At 47.6% G+C, this 13,175-nt stretch overlaps 1 protein-coding gene across 1 annotated transcript in view; it reads right to left on the reverse strand.

Moving 5' to 3' along the window:
* Nucleotides 1-3,776: 3,776 nt before the first annotated feature.
* Nucleotides 3,777-13,175, reverse strand: part of acj6 (abnormal chemosensory protein 6) — a 54,732-nt gene continuing 45,333 nt past the window's right edge. The window contains exons 3-5 of the mRNA XM_077660502.1: nt 10,595-10,720; nt 9,428-9,662; nt 3,777-7,538 (exon numbers count right to left, since the gene is read on the reverse strand). Of these exons, the coding sequence (XP_077516628.1) occupies nt 6,892-7,538; nt 9,428-9,662; nt 10,595-10,720 (1,008 nt within the window). The 3' untranslated portion in view covers nt 3,777-6,891. The remainder of the gene's footprint in view (nt 7,539-9,427; nt 9,663-10,594; nt 10,721-13,175) is intronic.

A 13,175-nucleotide genomic window follows, 5' to 3' on the forward strand; every position in this document is an offset into this window, starting at 1 on the left:
CAAGTTTAAACTTTTATATTAAGCTTGACGTAACGAGAAAAAAAACTCTGCTGTTCACAATAATTAATGTGTTGTTAGAAGGCTACTACTAACTGGTGCGGACTGGTTTGGTTACCCAGCTTTACCCCTGGTCTCCACGGTGGAATAATTATCGCAGCGTTACTTTTCTCTCGAGTTAATATTGTGAAACTCAGTTTCTCTCGGTACTTGTTTTTCATAACATTTTAACCACAAATGAACATGTCTTAAAGTATAGCAAAAGGCACACAGTAAAGTCGCTACGTCGAGATGCAACAAATGCAGACCGAACAAGTAACCCTGGGGGTAAATTTGGCGATGCCCAAACGCCACGGTAACCACAAGTTCCCCTTGAGTTTCCGCCACGTGCCTGATCCCGATGTCCCAATCTGGTCCTGTGTTTGCCATGCGCGTGCAATATACACTGGGAAGCGAAGAGAGAGAGAGAAAAAAAAAAACAGCCGACGAGGAGAAAGCCCAGCGAACTGGGACGCCCCCGAGATCGGCGGTGGTTCCAAAGCTCAGAGGGATTAGAGTAATTCGTTTAAGTTGGGCCGGAAGAGGAGCCCGCCACACTAATAGTAATAGTGCTCAGCTAGTGAAGATCAAAAAGCTTCCCGGTGACGGGGCGGACGTACCCCGAGAGTACATGCCCCGTGTGGCGCTCTTCGCTTCTTCCCACTTTCCACCCTCCCTTCTCCTTATAGCGACCCTCGCAAAATAGATTAAACCTTCGCGCAAAAACCGACAGCAGAGGAGCGGGACCAGTGTGAGATCCTCCGGGAGACGCACAAACGTAAGAATATGGCGCGGGGATAAAAACGCGCAAGATTCGGTACACGCGACTACGCGGATAATAATAATAACAAAAAAAAGCGGCCATGAGTACTTCCCCTTACTTACATGTGTCGCCGCTTGTGTGTTTCTTTTTTATCTTGTTTTTATTATCGGCTTGACGCGCGCGCTCTTTCCTTTGATGGGCGCGCGCGGGGGGCACTGGTAGAGGTGCTGGGACACTCGCACGAGGTTAGCAAACGTAATGGGGCTGTAATGGCGGCACGGCGGCGCCTATCGGGGCTCGGCGTTGGTAGGGGTGCCGCGTGCAGTGTGAGGGGAAACGAGAGAGAGAGAGAGTCTGAGCTTCGGCGAATGCGCTCAGGGAGCGTGCCGCGTGTGCCGCCGCCATCCATCTAGAGGCCACGTGTCTCTCAGCCCGCGGATTGGGACGGGACGACCACCTCCCTGCGCATACCTTGTTTCCCTTAGTGGCCGACCCTGTGTACACGTGCGCACAGACACTCGTCGTCGGTGATCGGCCTGCTCAGCCCCGCGCCACGTTAAAGCCGGCGTTTGCCTAAACAAAGCGAGCAATTGGGGGCCGCGGTTGCCTGGCCATTGAGAAGGCGTTTTGTTCGTCGGGTTACTATATAGCTTATTTCCGGCAGAGTGACAGGTGCCGCGCGTAGCTTGTCTTTCTCTTTTTTTTTTCACGCTTGTTTGTCGCTCTTGAGATGACATCTTTCTCCTGTTGGCGTTACTCACAGTAGTCCGTCCCGGACATCCCTGTATATCGTCCCAGTGACGCGATATGCCTTAGATAATAGATGTGGCGTGAGGAACATGGTGTGGTGGATTCGATATTCGGATGCTTGCTTGGAGGCTGCTTTAAACCGTCGCAATGCGTGGTCTCGTGCGCCGAGGTCCCAGCGACCATTAATGTTCTATTCTATCGATCTATTTTAATTTTTCTCGTTTTAATATAATATTGATATTATTCTATTTTTATTTTATGATTTTCTTCTTTCGTCGCTCGTCCATCTAAAGCTCACTAGTGACTCTCCCCTTCGGTTTCAAGTGTCCCATTATCCTCTGCTAAGTGATCACGACGCTCGTAATGATAGCAACGGTAATAGCAATAGTAGTAACGATAAGAAGACAATTTGATGATGAAAAGTTCATACTTTTGGTCTGAGTCTTGAGTGTCTGGCCTGTTACTAAGTGCTGTCGCTTTAGGGGCATACGGGTTGCCAGGCGGCTTGAACCCTTGCTAGCGTTGACGGAATTTTCTTCCCCTATATTTCAATGATCTTTTTGATCTTTTTAGCGTAGATTCCTGTCGTCTTCGACTTAGTATCTCAAGTTTCGTACCATAGGCATCGCCTTTAGTAATATGTTTATAATCCGATACTGTTGTTAGATAATAGTTTTGTATCTCATTTATGTTTCCTTTCTGCTTCAGTTTGTTTTGTGGCACCGCACTCGTAATAATGAATTTGTTCGTTTCTTTCCTGTCGGAATGTAACCTTGACTTTTTATTTTTTTTTCAAGTTTTCCACTCAGGTGCAGCTGCTTTCGCCCTATCATTACATAGCGAAGATGTTCTAGGTGTTAAAGTGAGTATCAGAGTTCACCATCATGATATGCGAATTTAGCGAACGAGAAGTAAAACATGCGACCATTTTTATTTATTGTTATGTATTTGTTTCCTTTATTTGGGCAAGGTCGCAATGAGAAAAAATTACTGGGTCCTGGAATCAATATATATATATATACGCATGTATTCCAAGTGGATGTTTTTCTTCATTAACCTTTCATTTTTGATCATCGCCTAGTAGAGACATTAGTAATGGTTACCTGTTTCTTTCGTCCTGTATCGGCGCCGGTTGCTGCACTCATGTCGAACCAACTGGCACAACAGCACGTTCTGTACCTGTTAAAAGTTTCTCAAGATGGACGAGCACAACATAGTCTTTTTGTTCATGCTATGGCGTGTTTAAGATTAGCCGCAAAGTAACGTCGGTTAAACCCCGACGTTGCGTACCGAAGAGCCTAAAAAAAGTGTTTTCTCAAGTATCTGCACCTGTAACGATTTCTCATTATGAGCTCGAAATTTAGGCTCAGGTTTCATTCGGTTTCAGTCTCTTATTGTACGAAGATGTGGTCGATAGTTCGTCCTAAACCCCATCGACATAACACTAGCCGGCGAAACTGTCGTCGACTAAAACGGTGATGGGTGACATATTCGCCTCAAACGTCCTACCCACTGTACGCGGTGCTTATATATATATATATATATATATATATATATAATATATATATATATATATATATATATATATATATATATATACTATATATATATATATATATATATTATATATATATTTATATATATATGCATTTATTCCAAGTGCATGTTTATCTTCATTAACCTTTCATTTTTGATCACCGTCTCGTAGAGACATTAATCATGCTTACCTGTTTTTTTCGTCCCTGTATCGGCGCAGGTTGCTGCCCTCATGTCGAACCAACTGGCCCAACAGCACGTTCTGTGCCTGTTAAAAGTTTCTCAAGATGGACGAGCACAACATAGTCTTTTTGTTCACGCTGTCACGTGTTTAAGATTGGCCACAAAGTAACGTCGGTTGGACCCCGACGTTGCGTGCCGAAGAGCCTAAAAAAAAGTGTTTTCTCAAGTAACTGCACCTGTAACGATGTCTCATTATGAGCTCGAAATTTAGGCTCGGGTTTCATTCGGTTTCAGTCTCTTATTGTACGAGATGTGGTCGATAGTTCGTCCTAAACCCCATCGACATAACACTAGCCGGCGAAACTGTCGTCGACTAAACGGTGATGGGTGACATATTCAGCCTCAAACGTCCTACCCCACTGTACGCGGTGCTTACAACTGAAAGACGCTGCAGAATAGTTACCTAGCGAGAAAAGATACAACAAAAACAGTGAGACAAAGGCGTATTCACAGGTTTTAAAACACATTTAATGAGCTCCACCGTAGTGTTCGCTTCATCCCCACGTATTTACAAACCACTGAAAATGACACATGCTCGGGAACCGTGGAAACAAACAAAGCAGTGACGACACTTGCAAGCAGTTCTTGAAACGCGTGACTTCTTTGAAAAGGATGGCTGGCATTCAAGCAGGTGCGCTCTTGGCACTCCCCTCACTGCGCTACAAAAAATGCTCGGGTGCTGATCGACAGTAACTTCACCCCACTTCGAGATCAAAAGTCGAGTTCCGTCCGCAGGCTCTAAATTCCACTGGACGTTTTCCTTATCTGCCTCCGACGTGCTTGGCGTACGCGTGAAAGGTGGTTTAAGAAATTTATCAAACAGATGTACAGTCTTATTCAAAAGTCTTAAGGCCAAAGCGTTCAGATGCAGCGAAATGAATGTTCCTAGAATGCTTCCAGTAGCGGATCATTCAAAACACAAGTCAAGCAGGAAGCCTCTCTACCGCAAGAAAAAAACTTTCTCCTAGCATTTCAAGGTCATTCGGTTTTTAATAGTGCCGTAATGACTATGTGCCTTTGACCTTAAGACTTTCGACTAAGACTGCACATCTATGGGTTTTTACCCTAAGCAAGTGCCCCGAGAAATCAAAGTAACGACTAAAAAGCAAGATAAACGCTTGTTAAGAATGGGAAAGAAAAATAGACGTGAGGGATCAGTACATTTTCCCAATAAAAATGTTCTGTTAAAGCATGGCTTTAGCGAACATTCATTTTCACGCGCCTCCGCATAAAAAGTAATTAAGTAGAGAATCGATAACACTACAAAAAATACTTTTTAACAGTTTCCAGAAACTTTGTGAAGTGTAGACGAATAGTTTCGTATTTTTATGGGCGGCATGAAGTACCACCTACGAAAAAGCGCCCGTACACGCCAAGAACGAACGCTGACGCCAGAAACACGGTCTGAATTGTCCACCTTTCTTGCTATTAGCCATTTTCTCAACTCCATTTTTCTTAACATTCCAGCGCTTTGCTTAAGTCCTGGAGTTATTATGTTGTGACTCTATACATATCTTATTTCAAGTAACCGCAGCGCTCACTCCTCTATAGGGACTTGTGAGATCTTACAAATCTTCCCGGCTTGCAATAGCAGTGCATTCTTTAGTCTTCTGAACGCCTGACTAGAGCTTCACTGATATGTATTCTGATATTTCTTGGTTCTTAGTCTATTACGCTTTACTCAAAACAACAGTCGCGCTCCGCCATTCAAGGTTACAGCACTCTCGCTCGAGCATGCCACGCAAGTTGAGTGATGTCCAGGGCATATAAGCCATGCCCGTTCTGTGTCGATCTATCCGGTCAAAAATAACGATAAAACTAACCCTCAAGCGACGCCGCGAAACTGCACTTTACCTGTGTGTTCGCCGCACCACTTATGTCACTGTGTAACTTTACTCAGAAACTTTTTCATCGTTGATGTAGATCACCGTAAAAACAGAACTTAAACGACAAAGAAAAGAAAGGTGGTCACGTGATATTTACCAGAAGCACATTTTCGCCCTGAGTGGTCAGGATCAGATGGTTAGAAAATTGCTAAATGCTAAACAAAACAATGACAACAAATCTGACAGATTAAACCATTTGTTGTTGTTGAGCTGAACCGCTCATTAGCAACATGCTTGATACTTCAAGAGCGCATACAGAAGGAGCATACTTTGCTATTTTTTTCAGAATTGACATGAAAAATTGAAGTAACAGAATTGCGAACCAAATGAACCTCTTTTTCACAGGTTTTCTGAGGTAAAAGATAACGTTTTGAGGAATCGACTAGATCACATGAATTGAAGCGACAGTCCACTATACCATCGACAACCGCGTCGCGACTTCGATATGCGAAACATTAAGAAACCAACTGCATATAGACAGCTGCACTTTTGACAGAAGCGGGCCACTGGACAGTAATGTGAGTCCAGAAGTCCGGCAGAACGCAGTTTTTTTTTTTCACCCGTTTTTCTTGAATAAATTAAAAGAGACGCGTAGAAACATACGATTGCAACACTGGTGTCTCGCGTCCCGTGAGACGGCGAGAGAGCTATAGTCGAGTCGTTTATCGAGGACGTCAGTGTCGGCGCTGAGTTGGAGTCACTGTCACAAAGCCGCAAAACTGCAGCAGTCTCCTTGAGAGCACAGATCGAACGCTGTCCTGAACGGAGAGCTTCCGGTGTTTGCCGAAGAAATCGAGACACTCTGGATGCACCACTAGGGACGTTTCGGGCGAAAGGATTGGTGAAAGCTCCACGCACGCGTCCAGCGACTGAGAGGGCGCTCACGTCGCCGGTGCTTGTCGCATTGCGGTCAAGGGTGTCGAACTCCGCTGCCACAAGCACAGAGAAGTCACGTGCCAGCGTTGCGTTCGTTTGTTCGGCTGTCATTAGCCACGGTTCACGTGGAAATGCCTGCTCAGTCGGCGTCTCATATCGCGACCTCGCAGCTCAAATACCTTAATGGGGGCAGCGACTGTCAGTGAGTGCAACAAAACGTGCAAGATGATGTTAGTCTCAGTATAGTACAGCGTTCTCTCAACGAAACTTAAGTTCATCAAAACACGCCAGATGTCCTTAGTCAGCCTGTAGCCGACTTGCCTTCCAAGACTGGAGGTCACTGGAATATTTCTTTGACGAAGACATCGCGGCCACTGCCACTCGTAAATACATGAGCTTAAACTTCGTCACCGCTGTCCAGAGGTGATAGCCGAGTCTTCGACCGCGAAAGGTCGCCTTTTAGACGCGTCGGTACCGCCACACTGTGCGCTGTGATTCGCGATTGCATGCTGGGTCCCAAACGCGGCCTCTCTGTAGGACTGTACGTAACAAATTCGGGGTCTGTTGTTCGCGTTCATCACGAAACGGTAGCTTTTCTACGCGGTTCCCCCGCGTGACAACTGCACACTTAGAAACTAAAGGAAAACCTTATTTAACGCGTGAGACGAGTCAGCAGTTTTCCGCCTTTCTCTCGAGGAACCCCAGCGCGAGCTCGTTAGCCCGTGGCTCGAGTGGGGAGAGGGGCGCGGTCTCCCGAGAGCGCAGCAGCAGCAGTCCAGCGGAGTGTCGGGAAAGCCGCCACTAGTGCTGCACGGCCGAGTACTTCATCCGCTTCTGCTTCTGGCGCTGGTTGCAGAACCAGACGCGCACCACGTTCTTTTTGAGGTCCAGCTTCTCAGCGATGGCGGCGATCTTCTCTCCCGACGGCCGTGGCTGCACGGCGAAGTAGGCCTCGAGCGAGCGCTTCTCGGGCGCCGCGATCGAGGTCCGCTTGCGCTTCTTCTCGCCCGCCGGCAGCACGCCCGGCAGGTCCGGGTCGGCGCGCTTGTTCTTGGCCTGCGCCTCGGCCGCCTCGAGCCAGGCGCCCAGGATGGGCTTGAGCGCCACCATGTTGTTGTGCGACAGGGTGAGCGACTCGAAGCGGCAGATGGTGCTCTGCGAGAGCGACCCCACGCCGGGCAGCTTGAGGTTCGCGAGCGCGCGGCCCACGTCGGCCTGCGTGACGCCCAGCTTGATGCGCCGCTGCTTGAAGCGCTCGGCGAACGCCTCCAGCTCTCGCGGATCCGAGTCGGCGTCGTGGACGGCCGAGCCGGGGAAGCCGCCGCCGCCGTGCATGCCGTACAGCGGCGGCAGCTGGTGGCCTACGGCGTCGGTGGCCGGAGGGCCCTGCATGGCGCCCAGCGGGCCAGGCAGCGACGACGGACACAGCGGGTCGAGAAGATCCATACCTGCGCACGGGCACGGCCAGTCAACGCACTGCTTCCAGAGCGGGAACTTAACAGAACTAAGTCAATGGTACGGGCTGCCTTCACTGTTTGAAGTTTTAAGAGTGCCACGAACGAAGCAGTCCGCAGTGTCTAAACCCTGCAGAGCACTACAAGCGAAATGATCTTTATCACTGTCTGAAGGCGTTTTACACCAATGCGAACGAAGTAGCTCTTGTTGCTGTCTAATGATTTTACAGTGCAACAAACGAAAGAGTCCTTGCATTTGTCTGATGGCTGTGTATAGCCTCCAGCGAAATAGTGTAGTCTTAAAAGTGCCACAGACGAAACACTCCTTGCAGCCTCCTACATCTTTTGCAGAGCAAAGACTGAAACCGCTCCTGTGGCTGTATAAAACATTTAATAGTGAGCTCCATGTGTTCAAAAAAAGAGAGCGACGCAACGAGGTGGCGCTGTGAGCCGTCGTCGTTCACTTTGTGGCTCAGTGGGAAAGCCGCATGCATGCGACTGCGACATACCCAACGTGCACCAGCGCCGATGTGGTGTCGCTCGATACCTGCACCTTCTGGCTTAGTAAATACTCCCGTGATGTTCTTGTCACTGAGCAAACTATGTAAGTGAGCATATGCTTGACACAGAGCGCTCAGAAAGCGTAAAGGATGAGTGAAGACGACAGAGAAGTGCTTCATTCGTCCTTGCGTTTTCTACATGTTTTGCGTTAAGCCTGAATTACTAACTAGCCCAGACCAGCGCCTTACTGGGTATGTCAGCAGCATGGCATTCTTCTCCGACCACTGAACGCAGCGGCACGGTGGATTGAGGGCTCCTCAACCCTGCCTGGCACACATTTCGCCCTGCACTGCGCCCGCCCGTAGCCCAATCAAGATGCTGGAAGCCCTCCGTTATCATAAAACAGATTGTTCTCTTTCTTTTATTTTAAATGCTGCTGGTCTGCCTTACAAGTACGGCAAAATATTTTTTTTGTATTGCAGTGGTGCAGCTGCAGCGGCGATCACCAAACCGACGCGCTTGCTGAGGCGAATACATCTCTCGGAAGAAGAAATGCGACAAACCAGGAAGGGCCAGCGAGAGTACGATTGGCTAATTATGGGGGGACTTCTGGCCAACGAGAGAAATTTTCTGTGGAAACAGAAGCGAGCGACAGGGCAAGCGATACGGGAAAAACACTTCGCACGCCGGCGCCGCTCGTCACTTGGGCCTTCGCGCGAAATTTTGCTTACATGGAGCTCAGCCTTCACTGTATCACAAGAGAAACAGTCCTTGTGGTTGTCAAAAACAAGGACAAGCAGTCCACTGTACAGTTAGGGTGCATGGCTTCAGTTGCACGCTATCTGGCCATGTGACTCGATCCTGAAAGCCACTGCATTTGGTGGCTGCACACCTCAGGGTATATTATTGCTTCTACTATATGAAGCCCCATGTGAACCGATGTTATTCACATGCCACTGAAATACATTTCCAAGAAATTTCGCTCTCTGCACGTAGCATGTGACAGAAGGCATCTGTTGCTCAAAAGCAAGTGCCAGGGATGACGCCGCCATTTGAAAAGTGCCTGCATACAGCTGCTTTCAATCTTGATGTCGATAAAGTGACAGCGTCATCACAAAATTGTGTGGTAAATTGTGCTGTGAGGACTTTAGAGGCTCATCTATCATGGTTAATTTTTAGGCTTTTATTCAGCTTTCCAATCTCACTCGAAAAATTTAAAACAACTCGCCATTTGGAGCTAATACTTAAACCTGGTTCTCGCTTTCGTGGGGCCGTGTTGCCGCTTTTCACAAAAGAAACCCTATCTGTAAGTTCTGTCAAGACATGGCGAATTAAAGCGACACTCAGCGGACTGGCCCAAGAAAGGAGGTGGCCGCCCTCACCGTCCATGGTGGAAGGGTGGTGGCCCATTTGGTGGTGGGGTGGGCCCGGGCGCGAAGCAGGTGGCGCGCCGGGTGCCCCTGGTCCACCCGGCGGTCCCATCGCGTGATACATCATGTCGTGTCGGATGGGCAGCCCCGCCGCAGCGCCCGTCGGAGGGGAGTGCTTGCTGATGTCCACCAGCGCTTCAGCGCGGCCCATCAGGCCTGCTTCATCCAAGCCGGGAAAAAAGTTGCCCTGCGCAGGTTGCGAAGTCGTCACGGTTGAACACTTCGCCGTACACTTTAAAAACTGACTCCATGGAGTACTTCATAAAAATTTCGTGGATTGTTTCTGGTTTCTCACGAAACTTTATGCAAAAAAAAGAAAAACGCTTACTGAGGTGGCACAATGTAAACGCCGAGGCGACACGATGAATGCATGTAAACTCTCAATACTATTTAGAAGAGCGAGTTGCCGAGCTAGTTGGTAGTACTTCTGCATGGTGATGGGACAGCCCTAGGGACGATACACCGGAAGAAACAAAGGAACAGTGCCGTGCATGTCCTTCATTGTTTCTTCCTGTGTACCGTCCCTTGCGCTGTCCCACCACCATCTATATACTAGTTAACATCGCAATGTTGACCTACATAAATGCACTGCAAGTATCAGGAATCGCTGCTTGTGTTAATTTTTAAAACCAGCGCGAAATAAATACCACGATAAAAATTTAACCTGAGCCCACTGACTCATTTTTCACCGTGATGCAATTTACTGCTTGCATTATTACTCGATCTATATCTCCAGAATTCATCGCAGCCCACGTTGGGCTGACTCATATGGCCGATGGCTAAACTGGCGCGAATATGGAGGTTGAAAGCTTCTATTTGTGTGTCCGTAAACTACCGGAAAATGAAGATTGGCAAATGTTTTTCCACGCAGGGTACCTTTTAGGTGCGACTGTTGGTGAAGGCGTATACTTAAAAACTTCTGCAGTGGGTCTCGTAATATTGTCAGGAAAACGGCTCTTTTCACCACAGTGTTTGGAAACACGTGTTGGGGAAACCCGCATGCTGTCGTCAACAACTTTCAAGTTCCCGATGCATATGTCCCTGTAAAATTACTCTTCCGCGCGTGGTAACGCTAAGAATCCCCATTATGCGCCAGCTTTATGAACTATCAGGCCTCACCAGGTTCTGCATTCGATACCGGTTGTCCGGGTCTTCGGGCCCCGAAGACATGTCCGCGTAGTGGAACCTTGGCGCCGCCGCCAGGCAGCGCCATCGTCGATTGTGGGCTTCCGCTTCCGGCATGGCCTGCGCGCAAGTCATACCCTGAAAGAGCAATCCCCAGACAAAACGCACATGCTGCACAGTACTTTCTGGTTTAATCTACCGCCGGCGCCATTGTTTGCGGTCTCCTTTCGATGAATCAGCAAATGACTGGGCGGCGTGGTTCTCAAAGCACGGAAGCATCCGCTGAGCTTCGCCTTTTTTTTTCTTGTCTTATCCTCTTGTTTTCTGTGTGTCCTCTGCAAGCGTAGGCATGCAACATGGATACTGTTCTGACTAAGCCTTTCTGCTTCTTTCTTGTCGTCTCGTAAATGATGAACCATACTCTTGATAAGATAAAGGTTTACTTCACCGCCAATGACTCTATTTCGGCTTTAAAATTGTACGGCAAAAGAATTTGCAGATAGGTGTGGTGTTCCCAGTGAAAGCTTTGGGCCAACTAGCCCAGCTAGAAGTACTGCTACCATTTCTTCCTTTCCTTTTCTTTTCTTTCTCTCACCAAGGTCACGAGTTCGATCCCGGCCGCGGTGCCCGTATTTCGACACAAAACCACCAGGTGGTCGATACAAAACCACCAGGCACGTTACAAAACCACCAGGTGGTCTAAATTAACCCGGAGCCCCCCACTACGGCGTCCCATATAGCCATGTGTTTCTTCAGGATGTTAAACCCCACAGTTTATTTCGTACATTATCTCACTGGGATTTATTCTCCAGCCTTCTCCGGAAAATCTTTTTCACGCTCAGCAAGATAACTTTTCTCCAGATAAAGCTCTTCATCTGCTCTTTAGGCTGTCACAAGAATGCCTTGCCAAAAATTTCTCGACTCAAAAACTACAATAAACTCTGCTTTCATACTCTATTTGCCCATGCAAGTATTCCTCTTTGGGGCGGGCTGGTGAGGCAGCGTGGTATTCAGCAGTTTGCTTTTCCATCTTAAGGTCTCGAAGCAATACTCTAGGTTCACGCCAAGCAATCTCTCTGTCTGCTCCTCATGAGAACTGGCTCATCTGCCCAATAGGAAATATTTTGACCATTTTTAAGATTTGTTTTCGCATAGCATTGCTTAAACTAGCCTAAAAACTAGCTGCAACGACGTACAATAATAGGACATAAAAGTAATGAAAGTGGGAACACGACGTGATCAAAATGTAGCTTCAAAGTTCTAACATGTGTCCAGAACCACAGTGTAAGCTTTCTTGCACTATCTCTTTCCGGGGCTAGCTCCAGGGAGTGCAGTATCACTGGTCCTTTTATATTACTTTCCGAGTACACATCATGTGTGTTTGTGTTTGCACATGTCAATCAATCAATCAATCAATCAATCAATCAATCAATCAATCAATCAATCAATCAATCAATCAATCAATCAATCAATCAATCAATCAATCAATCAATCAATCAATCAATCAATCAATCAATCAATCTTTAAAAAGGTGAGCCCATGGCATTTGAAGGGGGAAGGTTGATGTAATATATATACATGCATGTTTGCATATACGCATATATGTAGTTGTACATATGTTTAATGCGAGCCGTGTATTAGCAAACCCTCTTCCTTAGATGTGCCGCATGTATGTATTTATATCTTTTTCTGAAGCCGAATTCTGCACTCCTTTTGGGATCTCCAAACAGGCAAAAGTGGAGGTCATCTTGCAACTAAGCTGTTTCTTTCAGCCGAAAAGTAAATTTCACACTTCTGCAGTAAATTAACCATCGAAATTATGACCCAAACGCTGAATTCATATTTTAAAATACGCTAGCTTCAACGGGGCTGCGTGCGGTGGCGAATAAAAACCGTAATCCTCGTTCTAATCAGCCCCTCTGATAAACTGCAACTTGCGAGGCTCAGAAATAAATAGTCTGTGACCACGAAAAATTCATCATAGTTTGACCTTAAATATATTCCAAAGCAACGCTCGTTTCGAGGGCACGTCTGCTGGTGCGACCGCGCGAAGTCACCTTTACACCACGACTGTCGCGATCACAAGGGCGACCTCGTTCCGCAGTTTCCGTTTACACCAGTTGAGTGCACCTGGCGTTGTAGCTGCAGGCTCTATATCCTGTGCTTGGTGTGCATCGTTTTTGTCTGTTCGTTGTTTCTTTTTAACGTGAGAGTGTTAAGGGTCTCGTTCAGTGGAAAACCCAGCGTCGTCGTCTGCGGCGGCGTGAGGGAAAAATCCCCAGAGAAGCAACCAGGTGGGTCACCTAAGTCACGTGGCTTTGTGAGATCATCACAGCCTGCTTCTGGACTGTGAGCAAACTGTCCATCGTGTGCCAAACTGTCTTTCGGGACAAATTAATAATTTGTCCCGAAAGATTACTCGGGAAGAGAGTCGGTTCTCACAAGCCCCACCAGTGGCAGCACCTGCCATCCCAGGGCAGTGGCGCATCGCTTAATCGCTGCACCACTGCGCCAAGAGGGGTACGAGGACTTCCAGCGATCTATGAATGCCAAGTCGAGAATGACCAATTATGCA

The sequence above is a fragment of the Amblyomma americanum genome, chromosome 4, assembly GCF_052857255.1.
Source record: "Amblyomma americanum isolate KBUSLIRL-KWMA chromosome 4, ASM5285725v1, whole genome shotgun sequence".
NCBI lineage: Eukaryota > Metazoa > Arthropoda > Arachnida > Ixodida > Ixodidae > Amblyomma > Amblyomma americanum.